The 13,929-nt window shown below is 38.7% G+C and overlaps 3 protein-coding genes across 4 annotated transcripts in view; 1 reads left to right on the top strand and 2 right to left on the bottom strand.

Moving 5' to 3' along the window:
* The window catches only part of LOC141596329 (uncharacterized), a 30,505-nt gene extending 29,240 nt beyond the window's left edge, over positions 1-1,265 (bottom strand). For both annotated transcript variants that reach the window (XM_074416445.1, XM_074416444.1), the window contains exon 1: positions 173-1,265. The gene's annotated coding sequence lies outside the window, so the exon portion shown is untranslated. The remainder of the gene's footprint in view (positions 1-172) is intronic.
* An 88-nt stretch (positions 1,266-1,353) lies between these two features.
* LOC141596322 (protein MITOFERRINLIKE 1, chloroplastic-like) lies at positions 1,354-2,843 on the bottom strand. The gene has a single exon (XM_074416439.1). It carries the CDS (start codon positions 2,734-2,736, stop codon positions 1,558-1,560), a length of 1,179 nt encoding a protein of 392 aa, XP_074272540.1. The 5' UTR covers positions 2,737-2,843; the 3' UTR covers positions 1,354-1,557.
* A 2,573-nt stretch (positions 2,844-5,416) lies between these two features.
* Positions 5,417-13,606, top strand: LOC141596327 (RNA-binding protein 2-like). The gene is made up of 6 exons (XM_074416442.1): positions 5,417-5,726; positions 9,418-9,551; positions 9,685-9,967; positions 10,059-10,120; positions 10,821-10,902; positions 13,231-13,606. The coding sequence occupies exons 1-6, from the start codon at positions 5,642-5,644 to the stop codon at positions 13,332-13,334; spliced, it is 750 nt and encodes a 249-aa protein (XP_074272543.1). The 5' UTR covers positions 5,417-5,641; the 3' UTR covers positions 13,335-13,606.
* The last annotated feature ends 323 nt before the right edge of the window (positions 13,607-13,929 follow it).

Genomic DNA, 13,929 nt, shown 5'->3' with positions numbered 1-13,929 from the left:
ATGAAGACATTCAGAATCACTAGAAGATTTGAATTTCAACAGATGAGCAACCAAGCAAAGCTTCTATAGCATTAAACAAACATTGGTGCACCAAAATAAGACTGAACCAGTCTCGAGCAATTCTTCAAATGCAACGCAGGTAGATAGTGGGAAAGGAATAGAAAACTCATACCTGGCACAGAGGTTCATCGTTCACATACTGTTGTTCTGCAAATGCAATTGTTGACCACCCTGTAAACAGAAAGCATACATTACCGTGATTCCACTTTTACCAGGTTCTTAATTCCCTAGAGTCCTGGGTTGTATGATTGTAACTTTGTAACAGTGGCTTCATCCAGCCCTCTGCTAAACAGTCACGTTGTCAGAATTGGCTACTTATGAAAAGTCCTAACGTTTTTGCCATAAAATGAGTTGTCCAAGTGTGCAGGTGTTACACAGGAGTGTGCGAGGTAATATGAAGAGGTGGAGTAACATATGTGTAATTTATAGTCAAAGATAACTTTTTCATCTATTTTCTTAAAACAATTTACTCCATACTTCGGAATTTTACATCAGAGTTAATGAGGAGAAAACATAAAAGTAGCTAGTTTGGCTTGGACAGCTTATACGGAAATGGAGTTAAAAACTTAAAATTAATGTAATTTTATCATTTATATAAATCCTCATTTTTGCGCAGTAATGATTTATACAAGCAATGTCTCATGATCCTCACAAATTGACACAGGTACCTGGTCTTCAGTCATGGTGAGAAATCATGAACTAATGATAGACACTAGATGAAGAAGCACATACACCTATGGACATCAATTACCTATATCATTCACGCGAAACGTCGATGCTATGCTAATCAGAACTCTTCTATTATCTTGTGAGCTCGTCTGACAGTTATAAATGAAGACAATAGGCACTTCAATTTAAGCAAAAAAAAAAAAAAGATTTTATTTTGATAAATAGCTAAGGAGTAAGGACACTAAGAATATGCACGCACCCATATAATTACTTAAGGTCTTGTTTGGATACCAAAAATGAAGGGAAAGGGAAGGAAGGGGAGGGGGAACAGAGGGAAGCGGAAATTTTGCCTCTAGATCCTTAGTTGGAGGGATCCATTTTCCCTCCCCTCCAAATCCCTCTATCTCCATTTTGCTACCCAAAGTCCCAAACAAAAGAAATTGTCTCCCTCTAAACCCCTTCCCTCCATTTCCCTCCAAATCCCCGATCCAAACAACGCATGAGTAAACATTACACCTATGTCAAATGACACACAAATGCAACAATTAAAAGTCCGCAACGTGACAAAATGCCTTGTATAAATCATCTTATACTTTATTCATCCATTTTCATGTAGAACTCATAGATCAAAACATCCCCAACAAATTTCATTCTCCTCATTTAATTATGATGTTTACAGCAGTTTACCTCTACTAAAACGCTAGCCGGCATAGTATATAAATCGCTTAAAGCTTACATAAAGCAAAAAAACCACTCCTACAGAAACATAAACAAAATGCTTTCAAGAGAATAATCACCAATCTACCATCTTACATAAAACCATCAAGGTTAAGCAGCAGGCACCACCAGCTCTTGGGACTCCTTATGCTTAAGATACTGCTCGGAAATCGCAAGCCTAGCAGTCTCAAACGCAAAGTAACCCAAAGCCGAAAAACAAGCACTATGAACAACCCTAGGACCCATTCCTCTAGTGAACCCAACCCAACCTTCCTCCATCAAAATATGCTTAACAGTCTCCGAAACTCCACTATACATTACACCACCCATCTGAGTCATCAACCTAGTCTTGACAACATCCAATGGAGTTGTCAACGAAGCCGATATCGCCCCAGCCAATGCACCACAACAAACACTCTCAAATGGGTCTAATTTCGACTTTCCCTTCTTTGCCAAAACCGCAGCTTTCAAATACTCGAAAGACGAGTAACTAATCACTCCAGCAGGTAAATTCCTCAACAATGTGGCAGAGTACCCAGCATACAACCCCAAAATCCCATCTTTCTCCAAAATTTTCATTAAAACTTGCCAAGACCGGCCTTTTGCGCCGGCTTGCATTCGCTGCGTAATCAATTCCTTAGGCACCATTATAGCAGATGACACAATATTACCCATTGCACCAGCAGTAGGTGGGATTAACAAAGGAGGGTAATCATCAAATTTCGATAAAAATGACTTACCAAACTCACAAGTCCCAAAATACACAGCAGAAGATGCAGCAGACCCGACAATCACCGCCGAAATCCCGCTGTAAAACCCCAAAATACCCTTGGATTGGAAAGTCTTAACCACAGCATCAAGGGTATTTTTGTAAATTTGACTTGCACCCTTAGTTTGAAGCTTAGTTTTAATGGTATCAAGCGGATGAAGACAGCAGTAAGTGAATGCACCTGCTGCACCACCTGCAGAAGCACCAATAAGGGCACGTTCGAGAATTGAGAGGTTTTTGAGGGTAAAAGTGTAATTTTGACTGTGCCCTTTTGGTTGAAGGTTGATTTTAGGAGGTGGGTTGTTGAGATTGAGGTCAACTGATATGGAAGTTGAGAGGAAATTTGGGGAATTTTTTAGGGTTTTCTTAGGGTTTTTTGGGGAAGAAATTAAGAGGGTGTTGAGGTGAGAAAAATTGGTGTTGAAATTGGAAATGTTGGAAGATGAAGAATGTGAAGGGGGTGAAAATTGGAGGAGAGAAATTGTGGAAATGGAGTTTTGAGGTTCCATGGTGATTGACATGGTGGAAATTTGGAAATGGTGGTTGATTTTGATTTTTTGGGAGTTTTATTGTGAGAAGTTGTTGTTTGATGTGTAAGGTACACGACGATGTTCTTGGATGATCTAGTTTGGCTTCTCAAATCTCGAGTGTCTCACCAATTCTCATTGAAGACAGGCCATATCCGTCACAGGCTTGTGACGGATACCATTTCTTTCACAAAATGTTCATTAAGAGGTGAGTGGGAAGCACACGGGGATGTCCCACCTAGTCCCTCTCCCTTTTTGTGAGAGGTCACAAGCTTGTGACGGGCTAAGCCCGTCACGAGCAAGACTAGCTGCAAGTGTGTTGACTCCACTTGATATTGTCGATCACATACTCGAAATTGACGTCAATTGTCTGGACTTTAAATCACACTAGATATTAGAAATCTTCTACTCGTAAATCGATATTACTACGTGTAAGTCTTGACACGGTAAAAAGAGAGCTTGATCTGATTCGAGAACTTGAAAGCTTCGACATAGAAGATTAGGACATAGAAGTTATGGATAGGGGTTTTTCTCTTTGTTACCTTGTTAGGTCAACCAAATGCATTACTTCTTTTGAAAGCTTATGCGGGATTATTTCTTGAAAAAAAAAATATTGAGAAAGCCTTTTATCGAGACTTCATATTCATTCGCCTTGATTGAGCTGCCACCTTCAGACTTGTTTTAAGGGTATTAAACATTTATGTAAGTAAAGACAAAATAATGCTCCTTTGAAGAGACAGAGATCCTATTACCAGGGCATTGGATAGGCATCAACACTATCGAGGAACGATATAAATGAGTCAAACTGGTTATCTAGGGGCATGTCTAAGGGCTTCCAATCCGAACCCCTTCCCCTAAGTGGAAGCAACGAGTCGTTTGATTATGATAGGCTCAATTTGAAATCAAATAATTGGAAATGACCCGTAGTTATTCACATGTTAATAAATTAATTTGCAATAACATGTGTATCATTTATATTCAAATAAAGGATCGATTGTCAACATTTACCTTATAAATATGTAATTTAGAAAAACACCTTTTTAATCAAATGTACTAATGTAATATTTTCTTCTAACCACAAACCTAAGAATGCCGACAATATAAATGAGTTGTGCTCAAAATCAAAATGACTTAATAGCTCGGTAATAGCCACTAAAAACCCAGGTCAAGTATAATCATGCTTTTTATTTAACCTCCCATTAAAGTATATTTATTTCGTAGGTCTTTTAGTTTTTCGCGGGGTTCTCATATACTTTATTTCTTTCGTGTATAGTTTTACATTTGATTACGCGTCTATTATGCGTAATATTATGTAGTACAATAGTTGCAAATAGTTAAGAAATACTTGTTGTAGGTAATATTTCCACTTATAAAATAAGAAAGTTTAGAGTTATACCTCGTGTTTTTCCTAGAATTAATTCACCATTAATTTCTTAAACGATTCAATATCAACCAAACTCAATGGTTAATTCTAAATAACACAAAGTATAATAATTTATTGTTCAATCGATAGATGCAGTCATGAAATTAAAAGGTTTAAATACAAATGATCATATTACTTACATATTTTGATTATTATGACGACTAAATTAGCACTAATTTTCATGTGAGACGGTCTCTCAATAATACACGCTTAAAACTGCTCACAGGGTGTAGCTAATTATTAATTTCTTTTTCCTTTATTCTATATTTAGTTTATAGTTCTGTAAATGTTATGTCTCATAAAAATTTAGTGGATTTATGAGAAAGTTATTTATTATATAGTCAATGATTACAAATGTATTGAAATTTGGACTACTAAACAACCTACTAGTAGAATAAAATTACAAATTCTTGATTAAGATTTTATGACAATTAACTTAAATCCTTAATCCGACACTTCACTTATTGTCGTGTCGCGTGTCTGATACCAACACGACACTTCGACACTTCAACACTTCACTTTAGATCAATAAATTGTAAAATCCGCACAAAATAGCTGTATCCAACACTCAACACGTGTCAGAACAGTTATAGTTACACAACTTAAAACAATATACTCACTATACTGATTTAAAATAAGCAACAATAAAAGCACGATCCTAAATTAAAACGGTCTTAATCAAGGCCTACTCGAAAAAAAAAACACAAAAACTCGATTTACACAATATTTGTGAATCCATTTTTGAAATAATGGTCAAAAATAAAATATTTGTCGTTTTGGGTCGGTTTTGAAAATATTTGTCAAAATAGTGTCCACGTAGGCTCGGGATTTCTGGACCTAAAACACGCCACTGCCAATGTTGTGTTTATAATGAGTAGGGAAATAAACTTCATTAAAAAATGGACTAAAACAAACACGCCATTGGAAATGGCGGGTTTCAGAGGGGATACACGCCACCCCCTATGACGTGTCTTATGTAATATATATATATATATATATATATATATATATATATATATATATATATATATATATATATATATATTTTTTTTAAGTTCAGTTAGTTGAGGAAAAAAATTGTTGTAAAGACACGCCACTGTTAATGGCGTGTTTCCTTCACAAAATACGCCATTAGTAGTGGCGTATTTCAAGTTTAGAAATCCCGAGCCTACGTGGACACTATTTTGACAAATATTTTCAAAATCGACCCAAAACGACAAATATTTTATTTTTAACCATTATTTCAAAAATGGACTCAATATTTGTAGACACAATTAACAAGTTGGCAAACGAAAAACGCATCGCATCAGTTTCACACTGTAGCCTACTAGCCAGTCTAGCGATTTCCTGCGAACGCATTCTTTCGTTCTAACATTTGGGGATTAGGGTTTACATCTTTTCCGCTACAATCTTCAATTGAATTCCCGAAAATCGTAGTTTTCTGCACAATTCCTTGCACAAAATCGGAAATCGGAGATGGCGGATGGTGTTTGGGGTGGTCGACAAGCTTCCATGTATCCTCCTTCTTCCGGCATGATGAAGCGTCCACGTACTGAATACGGTAGTCTATTTTATCTCTTTTACTGTTACTTTTCAAATTGAATTAGGTTTAATTTATCTCGAGTATTTGAATGATGTAATTTGTGTGATTTCATGTTTGATAATTGTTATCTGTGATTTGTGGGATGTTTAGATCTGTTATGATTGTAGCTGTTGTTGATTTATCGCTTCGAATTGTATGATGTTGCGAGAAGAATAGTGAGAGCGTAGAGGGAATTTTGGAATAGGCCAATTTGATATTTTGTATTGTTTTTTACGATTAGAGTGTTAGTTCGTGTGTTCGCGATAGATAAGAAATGATTGATATGGTTTGAGTTTATGATGGTTTGAGTTTAACTGAGGTGCTATGAGGGGATTGAAATTATAGATTTTGTAATTACTGTCCTTTTTGTATGCTGATTAAGAGCTTATTTAGACGATAAATTAATAGCGTAAGGTAGGAGCGGGGAGGGAAGACTGAAGACGAGAGATAGGAGAGAAAATAACTTCGGACTACGGAGGAAGGTGGAACTTGGAAGATATAGACGAGGAATGAGTGAATAAAGTAGGGGGGAAATATCTTGTCGACTAGGGAAGGATTTGATTTGTTGAGAAAGGTAAAATGGATTCGCCTAACTTTGCCCCCCTCTTCAATTCGAATGGGATCGGTACAAAGGTTTCATCATCCCCACCTTTCCCTGCTTATCCTTCCGACAAAATCACTAACCTAAACAAACTCTAGAGTCCTCTCTTTTGCTGCTCTTTTCGTCTCCATGAGTTTGTCCAATTGCAGAGCTACTCCTATTCTTAGTTGTAGTGATTTATAAGTTTCTCTCATTAGGAAAGTTCTTATGAGCTAAAGTCAGATCTATAATTTGTGATGCTCCTCTTCCCTGTCAAAATAGAATATCTAAAGGTTGTCTTCTAGTTGCTTTCTCTGTGGAAGTCAAAATGGTACGATTGAAGAGTAATTCTTTTTATCCAAAGTCGACTTATCATATGGGTGAGTCGAGTCAAGTTTGGTGTCAAGTGAGTTATGGTCAGGTGAATCTGATAAACTGCAAGATGACCTCTACATTGTTGGCCTGGTCAAAGTCATTGTATGGGTCCCTAATACACTCTCGTCTCTTTGGAAATAGTCTTGGATAGGTTATGGTGAAAATAACTCCGTATGTGCGTAACTGTGGAAACCTTGGTTTCTCTTTTGAGAGAGCTGGATTCAAATCTTTGCCTTCCTTGCTTGGATCAAGGAAAAGTAGGTAGCTAAATTTGGAGGTGTATATGGCATTTTGTTGTATTACTTGAAGAAAAAGATGTCTAATTTGGTTGTTTATGGTCCACAAGGAACCTAAGGAATCTGGTACACTTTTTTATTTGGTGGGCTTATAGGCTTATCTTTGTGTATTGTGGCCTTTCCATTCCATATTTCCATGTGCATGTGTGTTTTAATGGGATAGTCCTACTTCTAGTACTGTATCAGTTTGAGACTTTATCATGGTATAAATGCGGTCAATATCAGCGGAACATTCAGTAGTAGTATTAGTATACTAAAAAATCCCTTGATAGGTAATCTCGTTTCTGTGTCGTGGCAAATTTTTATGTCAATGGTCTTAGTGGCTTGCCTTCATATTTGTTTATTGTTTTCATTGTTTTAAGTGGATTGTGTTAACGGGGAGATTATTCTAGGCTTTTTTCTTATTTAGTGCATGCTTTTATGAGTTTATCCCACCTTTTGTTGTATATGATGCATGTTTATGACTTTTCTTGCCGTTTGTTGCATTAGAAACTGATACATTCTAACCGCACATTATTGGCTATGTAAATCCTTTTTGCGTTCATTGTGTTGAGGATAGGACACTAAGAAAGCATCGCTAATGTATAAGAAGATGTCCGGAACATAAAAAAACTTTGATTAAAGGTTGGGGGAGAGATGAAGACTCGTTAGTAACTATTGCAGATTGTTTTTGCTTTAGAACATGAAAATAGCTCTCCTAAATAACTTGTTCGAACTAGTACTTGCGAACTCATCTTTGAGGACAAGTATGTTAGGTCTATGTTGCATATTCACGGGCAAGTCTGCTAAGCATTTGAGAGAGATAAAAGCTACAACCACCTCCTCTTTTGTAATTCAATGCTTTTTTAATGAAATATTGATAGCTTAAGATATTTCAGGTGCCTAGTTTGTGGCTTACACTGTACTATGGGTGGTAAATCCTTGCTATTAAATGGAACATTTTCCAGCACAATATTTTTTTGTTATGTAACGAACCTTTTAAATGTGGCTGATACTTGGCTTTTATGGTAAATGGTCTGCCCGGTAGTTGGCCAGTATAACCACCGCAACGGATCTTGTTGACTTCAATGGTTCAAAAATAAGCCATGGTTGGCATGGTACACAGTATGCCATTGTCTGTGCGACCTGGCAGTAGTATGCTACCGCGTTTTATTACCAATACCGCTATATATTTCCATCTCCTAACCACAAACCCTTTTTAAGTATGGTTCATTTACTTGAAAGCTACTCCGAGGGATGTTTAACTCCAACATGAATTTCTATGAATGGTTGAAATTTTAATCATATTTTTGTTTTCGTGTACGTGATGGAAAAAGCTAACTTGAACTATTATACAAGTTTATTTCGTCCAAGTTATTTCCAGGGCATAATAAAACTGAAGAAAACAATTTAATTAGATAGGAAGAAGATATTTTGCTCTCTCTCAAGTAAACTGTTATACCTGTCTCTATTAGTATTTTTTGCCGTTCCATTTTGTTAGATCTGATATCGTGGATAATTTTCTACGTTTCTCAGTCTACAAGGTTTGTGGTTGGATTTCAAGATTCCGGTGCTCCAGTATCTTGCTTGTGGTAGTTTTATCTTCTTACACTTGTTGCCATTGAGGCTTTGACTGTATCTGACTATCTGTATCATATAGGCTATTTGTACTTAGTTTTCAAAAACGGGCCTTACACGCTTTTATTTCAAAGGCTCACCGCTACCAGGACACTATCCAAAATGTCTCGAGGTCCCTAAGGTGTGCCTTTTGCATGGGGAGTCACCAAAATGACGCGATGCTATAAAATTTCCAATACTTTTCTCAATCTTCTTTTATTATGCCCTTCCCTCTGCCCCCATTAACCTAGCTTTTACTCGCTGTACTCCACCAATTCAGGCTCAAGAAGGGTGTTAGCTGGAACATTTTCTTTGTAAATACATATTAATTTGCAAAACCAGTGTACCTTTTGTCAGTTGTGTGCATGAGATGTGTGCCTTCGCCTCACCCCCTGTTTTTTATCGCCATGGGCCTTCGACGCTTTGGTGCTCCTCATGCCTAATAAAACTAAGTTGTCTTAGCTCTCTTGGTTCGCCTCCCATCTTTTTTTTGGTAATCCGTGCTTGCATGGACTGCTTTATGTGACTATGCAAACACAGATTTTGTTAGTGTTGGTTATTGTGTTTCAGTTAATATCAGTTGTGATTTTCCAGTTATTGTTTCTGACCAATGTTTAGTTGTCGTTTGTAATTTTGTATCACTCATAATTATTTTCCCTCCATTACCTCATACCAATAAGCTTGTACTTGATTGCTAGATTCGACTAGTTAGGTACAAAATTTGACCAAAGGGCCAGCGACTCAATAATGCTAGCCATTCATTTTTGTTCGATAAAAACGATATCTCAATCCTTAACTGAAGTCTTGTATCCTGGTTCCACAGACCTGCCACCTTCTCGGATGGCACCTGGGCCTGATATGCATGACTATGCATCACAAGATAATCAGGCAGGGCACAGGCTTGCAAAGGACTCCGAATCAATAGGGTCAGCCTATGATCGCTACCTCCAGAGCACGGTAGTATATTTAATCCTATTAGGTCAACCTTTATTTGGGTTTTATAAATGGCTTTTACATAACCATACTTGCTAAAATATGCTCCTGTTTTATTGGCCTTCTTTTGGTTGTTTCCCTTTTGGGGTATGTGAAGCAAAACGCGTCTTACGGTCAAGGAGAGGCTAATACTTTCTCTAGACCTTCCATGGGAGGAGGTGCCTCTATGGGAGAACCATCTCTCCTAGGACGTCCTGGACCGGGTGCTCAAGAGGTAGTTATGAATGGACGAGGTGTTAGTTTTGGTGTCCAGCAGCGTCCTGTTGATACTATGCCCATGCCTAGACCAGTACGTGAAACTGCGCGACTTCCTTTTGATGCTTCAAACACACTATACGTTGAAGGACTTCCATCAAATATCACTAAAAGGGAAGTAGCTCGTATCCTTTTTCACGTACATTAATGTTAATAATCTCTTTCCGTTTGCTACTGCAAATTGGGTTTACTTTGCACATTCCTTAACAAGTTCAGATATCTTTCGCCCTTTTGTGGGATATAGAGAAGTGCGGCTTGTGATTAAGGATGCTAAACATGTAAGTTATTTCAGTTCATAGAGCTCATCTCGTCGGTTGTCTCTTTGGTGTTACCCTTAGTTGTAGTTTTTCAATGGTTTGCAACAAGAAGTTCGATAATTTTTTTTTCTATATACTCCGTATTTAACTGTTCGCGATTTTGAGTATTGGATTAGAGTATCACGCTTATTTCTTATGATTCAGCGAGAGCGCATACTAACTGAATACAAGGGTGCGGGAAGGAATTTCCATTTCTCAGTTCACAATGACTTTTTTTTTTGGTTGTGGGAGTTGCGATATCTGGTAGTGGAAATTATGTATGAATTTGCTTTGGGTTTAGGCTATGTACTCCACACTTCCTGTGGTCACAAGAATACTAGTCATAATTTCATTTATTCCGTCTCTGATTGTTTGTAAACATGAAACTTCTAAAGAGTGTACTCACATCACTGTGATGACCTGTTTGCATTAAAGGGCTGCCATGTGCCTTTGCGAATGGCTAGTCGTTCTACTCTTTGCCCAATAATGCAGTTGGTTTGCAAATAGGCCCTTGAATATATGTTGCAGAATCTGGCAGTATTGTATAGATTGTTTTGAACAGGTGTCAAGCGAAGAGTAGAGTGACTACCCATAGCAATCTTCTCCGTATTATTCATTAGCTCTGTAGTAGTCTATGTTTATGTTACCATCATTTATGCAACAAGTTTTTTGTGTTATGCAGCGTAGCGGGGATCCTATCATTCTGTGCTTTGTGGATTTTGTTGATGCAGCCTGTGCCGCAACAGCGATGAGTGCCTTGCAAGGTAATTTTGTATTGTAATCATTTGTCTTTCTTTTTCTTTTTGTAAAAGACACTTTGGAGAAAGAATCTGGGTACATGATGAGGTTTAGTTGTTTTATTTATTTTTATATTATGGAGTAATTTGCTTATTTTACAAATTTTTTGACTTGGATCTCTTTTTATTATCCCCAATATTTTGTATTACTTTTCTTTTGATTAAATAATTCATATCATTATGCATAATTGCATATCAGTCTCATTTCTTTTGGTAAACTCTCTGGTTAAAAACTCTTTTCCCTACAATTTTAGGACTTTCTTAACTTCTCTGTACAGCGTTATATTATATTTATTGTGTTTTCTTCCCCATTTTTCCCCTTCACTATATTACATTGTTTTCTATATCATTTTTAATTGATTTAAATTTGCGGACCCAAAATTACGGTGGCATTAAGGCTTTGTTGTGGTGGTGATGCTAGCTTTATTACAGTGGCAAGACCAGCACCTACCTACGACTATGCCTTAGATCTTTTTGACATTTTCCACATTAACGTGTTCTCCCTCTAAAAACTCTCTCCTTTTCCCCCAAAAAAAAACCCAAACCAAAACCCTAATTATTTGAGCCGCCGCCGCCTCCGTCCACACTCGATCCTCCCACCTGCTGCCAACCTTTCGCCGGAGATTGGGTCGTCCCTTGGCCCATCTCCGGCGAATGACCATCTCTTCGTTCTTTTGATCGCCTCTCCTCACTGATTCCGTTCCGTGGCTGATCTTCGGTGTTTCCCTGCTCCGGGGTTGTTTTTGGGTGTTTGTGGGTGTTCTTTGTGGTGGTTGCTTGGTGGTTCTCCTTTTCCCCAACGTTCTCCTGTTCCTCGTTTCTTTCGTTCCGGCTCGCATCTCCGGGGTGTGATCCCCGGCCCGTGGCTTCTTCCCCCACCCCCGGTATGGTTGTTTCCCAGGTTGTTTTGTTTTGGTCTTTTTCAGTCTTTGAGATGGATTTAACCCATCGTGTTAGGATTTTGGTTCACTGTCGTTCCCGCCCTTCTGTCCCCTTGTCCTGTCACCGTCGTCTTTGATGTCCAACCCAGTGGTGATCCCCCCATTCCCCCCACTTCTGGGTTGGCTCTCTTGTTTTGTTTATCCGTCTCTGTTGATGAGCATAGCTCATCCGTCTGCTTCTCTGTTGCTCTTTGTGGGCTTGTCTTGGGTCTGTTTTGGTGTTCCCCCCATTCCCCCCACCTATTGGCCCTTTTTCTTTTTTTTGTGTAGGGCTGTGTAGCTCCTTTTCTTTGGCTGGCTGTTTGTTTTTGTTTGGCGGTGGTTCTGGGAGGTGCTGTTTGGTGAAACGGGTTTCGTTGGAGTGTCCTTGATCCTTTTTGCGTGTTTTAGTTCTCTGGTCCTTTGTGTGGTTGCTTGAAAGTGTTTTTGGTGTTGTTGTGGGGGTTTCGCCTGGGTGAGCACGTGACCATCGTTGGTGTTTGTGTCTTTTTTGGTGTTGGCGGGTTGCTCTTTTGACTGCCCTGGTTGCTGTGTTGCTTACGCCTTGATCTGGAGTGGAGTGGGTCAGTGTTGGAGTTGGTGTCTGTTTGAGGTGTGTTTGAGGTGTGGTCTGGTCGGGTTGGCCTTAGTTGGGTTGGATGGCTTCGGTGGCTTATGTCTCATCTTTCATGTTGCTGTTCTTTTCTCTGTTATTTTTAATAAAAACCTCCTTTGGATTATGGGTGTCATGTCCTCTAATCTTTGGGGTAGCTCGTAGTGTCGTGTATCTTATCTTTTTTAGGGTTATGGTTTCTTCGCAACCGACTATGAGCATGGGTGTCCTGTCCTCGTGGGTTCGTGTTCGTGTTGGACATTGCATGTCGGAGCTCTTGATCTGTTGGTCCTACGATCAGAGGGTTCGATCTCTAAGGTGTAGGAGTTTTATCTCCGCCGGTGGCGGACCTTGTAGTCTTGCTTACCACTTTGTCTTTCTACGCTCTTTTCGCAAGTGTAAGTACACCTTGCTATTGTCACTCTGCGGCTCGTATGTATCGACGGTATTTGGAGGTCTTCCGTGTGTATGAAGCTTGTTCTATGGCCTGTGGCTATTCCTCCTTCCTTCACCAACATGCCCTCGATGCTCTCGTTTTAGGTTGTCTTGTGCTAGTTTTTGTCGTTGTTAATTTTTATGTAATCTTTAGGAATGGCTTGGTAGTACTAGATTTGGTCGTCAGGTTTCTAGTGCTACTTAGTCGAATAGCCTACTATGTAACATTTGGAATAATGTAAGCTATTCTCTGCTTGTTGTCAAAAAAAAAAAAAAAAAAAAGATCTTTTTGACAACACAAGTAATGGTGTATGTGTTTTCTTTCAGGGTACAAGGTGGATGAAGATGATCGAGACTCTGCTCATCTGCGCATCCAGTTCTCTCGGAACCCTGGTCCTCGATCTGGTTCGGGGTTACATGGCCGCCGTTAGGTCTTGCAAATGAAAATCAAGTGGTTCAGTAACCTTTTATTGTTAGCCAATCACCAATGGCCTTCAAGGTTGCTTTTACGACACACTTGAAATGTCTGTTGTGCTTATGCTTAATGAGTTATGAAGGGTGTAGGATTAGGATCTCTTGAGGCATTGTAACTTTTAGCATTTTTATTTTATTATTATTTTTGAACTTCAGATAACTGATGGTAGTTTTCAGATATTGAATCCACTGTGCCAATAGTAAAGCTGTTTGATTTTTACTTGCATAATTGTCATCTTTCAGAAAGCGGCCTAAATGGATTGACAGGCACGGCTCCTAACTCCACCCAACTCCAAATAGGCAATAGCCCTCGAATTTGTACCCAATTTGGTTTCATCCTCAACCGAAAAACCTAATATGTAGGAATTAGGTTGATGTGGGACGAGAGAGCAAGGGAGGAGCCGGGATGGTAGATGTTGAGGGCGTTAATGTAATGTCATATGAAGTATATTGACAGATTCAACTCTGAACGCTTGAATATCACTGTTAGGGCGAAATGTTTGCGGTGGTGGTGGGGGGTTGGTAAAAGTAAACTGTAATGAGTTGGGGTTG

Source organism: Silene latifolia, chromosome 8, assembly GCF_048544455.1.
Source record: "Silene latifolia isolate original U9 population chromosome 8, ASM4854445v1, whole genome shotgun sequence".
In the NCBI taxonomy this organism is placed as follows: domain Eukaryota; kingdom Viridiplantae; phylum Streptophyta; class Magnoliopsida; order Caryophyllales; family Caryophyllaceae; genus Silene; species Silene latifolia.
The sequence above is the reverse complement of the archived record's forward strand: the minus strand, read 5'-3'. Positions and strand labels throughout refer to the sequence as shown.

Excerpts from the sequence above, each read along its gene's own strand:
- LOC141596327 (XM_074416442.1), top strand. The coding sequence starts at position 5,642 with ATGGCGGATGGTGTTTGGGGTGGTCGACAAGCTTCCATGTATCCTCCT. Across the intron at positions 5,727-9,417 it reads GCGTCCACGTACTGAATACG|ACCTGCCACCTTCTCGGATG; the intron begins GTAGTCTATTTT and ends CTGGTTCCACAG. Across the intron at positions 10,903-13,230 it reads AGCGATGAGTGCCTTGCAAG|GGTACAAGGTGGATGAAGAT; the intron begins GTAATTTTGTAT and ends GTTTTCTTTCAG.
- LOC141596322 (XM_074416439.1), bottom strand. The coding sequence starts at position 2,736 with ATGTCAATCACCATGGAACCTCAAAACTCCATTTCCACAATTTCTCTC.